The sequence below is a fragment of the Alligator sinensis genome, unplaced genomic scaffold (assembly GCF_000455745.1).
Source record: "Alligator sinensis unplaced genomic scaffold, ASM45574v1 scaffold268_1, whole genome shotgun sequence".
Classification (NCBI taxonomy): domain Eukaryota; kingdom Metazoa; phylum Chordata; order Crocodylia; family Alligatoridae; genus Alligator; species Alligator sinensis.
Window position 1 is genome coordinate 4,068,499 of NW_005841853.1, and position 4,920 is coordinate 4,073,418.

Consider the following 4,920-nt stretch of genomic DNA (forward strand, 5'->3'; position numbering starts at 1 on the left):
CTCTCTCCCCAGCCTAGAGCTGAAAATGTGATTGCCAAAACAGTGACACCTTGAGCTATGTTATTTTTTGCTGTTAAATCAGACTTGCTCTGCCAGATCCAGTACTCTGAACTTATCCAGGTTGTAGAAGCAAGCCTTCACCACTCGGCCACCAAAGTACCTTCCATTTAGATCCACAACAGCTGAAATCCAAAAGAAAAACAGATTGTTAAATATTGATTTAGCAAGATAAGCAATTGTGGCTAAATGCCATTTTATTTTAAAAAAATAAACCTGTTTTAAGCAAGTCAACATCCTGAAACAGGAAATTACAGTGCAATCTTTCTTACCCTTAATGGCTGATTCAACCCTCTCAAACTCTAAAAATATTCTCACAGCTTCATCATCAGCTGCACCCGGAATCTGAAAAAAGGGGCAGTTGATCAGAATGGCAAAAATACAGCTTTAAACATTGGGCTTTACTGGAAGAGTAAAAGTAAGATCAGAGCAGGGGCAAATCAGCTGTGGTGCAAACTGATATAACATTCACTGCTGCCAACCTGCTGCAAGTCAAAACTCTTCAACCACTCTCTGGATACACTGTGGTTTTAGCTGCAGGAAGGAAATGGTCTCAACAACATGAAGCTAAGAGTTTCCGGCTAGTTCCTAAAAGGTTAAAAATCTTTCAGATATGTGGTGAAGGAGACTGCAAATTATTTCTTACCTCAAAGATGACACACTTCCCAACTTTCCCATATTTTTCACATTCTTCCTTTGTTTCAACTTCTAGATCTTCATCAACCTCTCCTGCCCCCACCATATTCTGCAAGTAAAGGAAGAAAAGGCAGTCCAACAGATTAATCTTGAACTGTTAGGTACACTTCCATGAAAAGAGTATTTTACTGAAACCATGAATGAACTGTAAGCATCAGCATAAGAAGGCATAAGTCACAATTCTAGCATCAAAACAGTATTATACGGTGACCTGGCACTAAAACGCTATCCTTGGTTATTTCTTTTATAGAGCCAAAGTCACATTAACCAAAATACAGACTAATACAGCACAGACAAGCTGTGCTACAATATATTCTACTCTAAGGAAATTAATTTTGAACAAAGCCTTATGCTTCTGAGGTATTTCAAAACTGGAAATAAGCCCCTAAGAAATTCTCTCTTCTACCCATACACCAAGACTCACAAATCATAGGATTAAAGCAACTACTGGATACATTCCAAAGCAAATAAAGAATCACAGTACTGCCCTAGGTGAGGCCGAGATCTGTTTACATTGCACTGGCCCACCATAGCAGGAGAAAGATTTATGTTTTAACATAGTCCTAGAAACCGTAGGTGTGAAGATACGAAGTTACACATCCCTCAACTCACCCTTAGTAAAACCACTTTAGTTGGACACTTCAGTATCTCTGTTAATGGATTTGAATCAGATTTCTTCCCCACATCTAACAGAGAGAGAGAGAGAGAGAGAGAGAGAGGGGTAAGTCACAGCATGCAGTTTTAAAACATCTTTTCATTTGGGAGTCCTATATTGGACTCGTTCTACACGTCTATATTTAAGTTATGAACAACCACATGGAGTCTCTCAAATATCAATGGCCACGTAACAGCCTTTCACTGAACTAAGTCACAGCACTGCAATTTGGAACTGCTGCAACTGCTGGCTGTGTTTTAACAAGCAATCCAGATTGCTGCAATGGCACAAAACTAAAGCTGAAATACAGACTCTGCAATAAGCCGATATTACATATACTACGGTCAGATGGAAAATGTCCTTGGCCCTATTCTTGGCTTTATTCATTCCCTTCCTCTTCCCCCCAAACCTGACTATGGTGGGGAGCAGTAGAGAAATAGAAACTATACCCATGGTATAACCTACTGAGAAAAAGCCAGCATGTGCAGGGAGGATATTTTAAACAGGGGGTAAAATGGCAAGAAGAAACAGGAAAAGCCCTCACTGAACTGAGGAGAGGGTAAAGAATGAACAGAGGACAGCAATGGAGAAGAGAATAAAGAGCTGAAAATAATTAGATCATCAGGAACCAGTGTGGTTGTTAAAAATTAGATTCTTTCATTTCTACAAAAGTAAACGTTGCCAAGCGATTTCTGACAGGCAGCCCACATTTGAGGGAATGACATAAAATAGAAACAAGAGATAACTCTGAGTCTAATGATTGAAATTCCTCCTCCCTTTGTTGTACTCCCCTCCCCTTTCCTGTGGAATGGAACTGAGTTACCTTTATCTGTAACTTCACCGATAATGATCTTGCCGCCCCTCTTGCTTGTTTTCTCTACTGACAGCGCAGTGCTTAGCCCTTGTTCATGCTTCCCTAGCCCTTGGCCCTCTCTGAAACCGTACTTTTGCATGATTTTATGCGCTACTGTGCCTCTGCAGAGAGAAAAAGGAAAGATTTGTAAGCACTCATTTGATTTTTGAAACAACATTCTCAACTCACTTTGCAGGAGCGCTAAAGGAAACCAACACAGACCAAAGCATTAAGTAAGCTTCAGATGCTGCATTTCAACACCCAGTGTTGCGCACAGATGGCACTCACACTTGCTGTCAGGGAGCTGGCACAAAAGAATGATACAATCCACATCTTAGCTTAGTAGTACCGTGATATTTAAGAATATATAAAATATTCTAACTCCTAAAAGCTTGTTAAATGCAGCCTGAATATTTAGAAAAGGTCACCATCTATCTATATCACTGCATTTCACAAACACTGGCCACACAGTACAGGGAAATAGGTACAAACAAGTTGAATACCACATTTATTCAAATGCAAGATGAATTCATCCATTCCCCCCCACCAGCACAGGGAACAAAGCCTCTCATCTTAAAGTCAAGTACAAGCTGGGGGCGGGGAGGGATGGGAAAAGGGTAGGTGGCAGCAGCAGCTGCCTGGCCCAGAGCTGGGTTGGGGCCAGAATCAAACCTGCAGCAGCTGCCTGCCTGCCTGCCCTCCCTCCATCTCTCCCTCCAGCAGCTTTCTGCCCTCTCCTCTAGCCCTCTGGTCCACCATCAGGCAGAGGCTGCACAGAGGACAGAGGCTGCAGGAAGGGCACAGGCACTGTCAGCAGAGGGCAGGCTGCCAGGGGGGACAAGTGGTCCCCAGCCACCTGACCCCCTACTGTAGCAGTGTGAGGGCTGGGAGGAAGAGGGGTATATTTAAGATGACCTCCCCAATAATTTGTTATAATTTTCCATGTATAGAATCTAATTAATAAGTTTTCGATATATAGAATCTAATTATTGGGGGGTGGGTCATCTGAAATTCAAAGTCATCTTGGATTCAGGGAAATATGGCAACAAAATTGCTTACATTATGTTAGATACAGCTGGACTTTCATGCCATAGAAACTGGCAGACTGGATAAGATTCAAGGGATGCCTAGGTTAATATCCTGGCTCAGATAATGGCTAATACCAGTAGCTTCAGGGGACTGTGCAAGACTCCTAAGCAGGCAGATGTGGTACAAGGTTTCTCACATTCACTTGCCTCCTGATCACTACCAGTTGGAGACTGGCTTAAGACCTGAGGTAGGATATTTACTATGTCAATGTTAATTAGCAACAACTCCAGATATTCTTGATATACATGTAACGGTCTCAAAAACCTCTTGGCTTTTACAGGTCATAAAACATTTATTCTGATGGGCTTTTTTGCCCTCCCTTAGGCTTGCTGTGAAAGTTACCATTCTTCCTCATATTAAGTTGCCCAATTCAAACAAATGCACTGTATACTTTATGTTACAGGGGTGTAGGTTGTAGCCGTGGTGGTCTAAGGACATAGGCAGACAAGGTTCTTTGGGTGAATCTGATATATTTTATTAGACCAACTTAAATAGTTGGAAAAAAATTATTAAGCAAGCTTTCGGGTTCAAAAACCCTTCATCAAGCTAAGGAAGTTTCAGCAGTTGGTGTGTGCTCTTCCTAGATAGAATGAAAAGTAAAGAAGCCAGGCTGGGATGTCTTGTATGCATACCAGCCCAGCCCCTGGCTTCTTTACTTTTCATTCCATCTACGAAGAGCACACACCAACTGCTGAAACTTCCTTAGCCCAATGAAGGGTTTTTGAACCCGAAAGCTTGTTTAATAATTCTTTCCAACTATTTAAGTTGGTCTAATAGAAGATATCAGATTCACTCAAAGAACCTTGTCTGCCTGTATACTTTATTACCTGCTGGGAGGAACTACACGTATATACCTTAAAGTAATGCATGCAATGACTGCATTCTTCTCTGTGCTGATAAGCATTTAAACTTTGCCATCTCCCCTCAACATCCTGTGAGCTATTTCTCATAAACTATTAAACATATTTACCCCATGTTAGCAAGGAAAGAATTACTAGGTCCTGTTGGGGACCGAGGTCTTTCTGGCTCATCATACACTGGAGGAGGGATAGCTGCTTTAGCAGATGGAGCACGAGGTCTTGCCTCCTCTTCAAATGGAAATGATGTTACAGCTGGAAGAAATAAGGCATCTGCTGTTTAGTCAAAATTCATCTGGATGAACTATATATTCAACTCTGCCTACTCTCAGATCTCCCATGAATGTAGCTTGGACCTAACTCCTATTTATGCCAAGGCCTCTTCACATGCAAATTGTATTTTGCATCTCCTTTAAGGCCTCTTACACTTCCAGAGGAAGACAAAGTAGTCTTTGTGCAAACAAAACTCAGACCACGCGTCTGCCTAACCCACACTGCTTACATCATCTGCCTCCATTACTAGTAACTGGATTTAAACTCTGAAATATTTGGAAGATTATTTGTATGGTATATAACACTGAGTTTGTTTCCATGCGTAGCGATGGCTCCAAAATCTCTCCTTATCAGTCTTTTACTAGTTTGCATATTGGAGAACAGAAGTCTGAAGCGGTCATTTCCTCTTAGTGAGTCTTCTGAGAGGAGAACCAAACTTA

General features: G+C 41.5%; 1 protein-coding gene across 4 annotated transcripts in view; it reads right to left on the bottom strand.

The window, feature by feature from the left end:
- Positions 1-6: 6 nt before the first annotated feature.
- The window catches only part of RBM17 (RNA binding motif protein 17), a 20,327-nt gene continuing 15,413 nt past the window's right edge, over positions 7-4,920 (bottom strand). For all 4 annotated transcript variants that reach the window (XM_006016326.2, XM_006016330.2, XM_006016328.3 and 1 more), the window contains exons 7-12: positions 4,321-4,462; positions 2,232-2,383; positions 1,366-1,439; positions 704-802; positions 330-402; positions 7-182 (exon numbers count right to left, since the gene is read on the bottom strand). In XM_006016326.2, the coding sequence (XP_006016388.1) occupies positions 79-182; positions 330-402; positions 704-802; positions 1,366-1,439; positions 2,232-2,383; positions 4,321-4,462 (644 nt within the window). In that variant the 3' untranslated portion in view covers positions 7-78. The remainder of the gene's footprint in view (positions 183-329; positions 403-703; positions 803-1,365; positions 1,440-2,231; positions 2,384-4,320; positions 4,463-4,920) is intronic.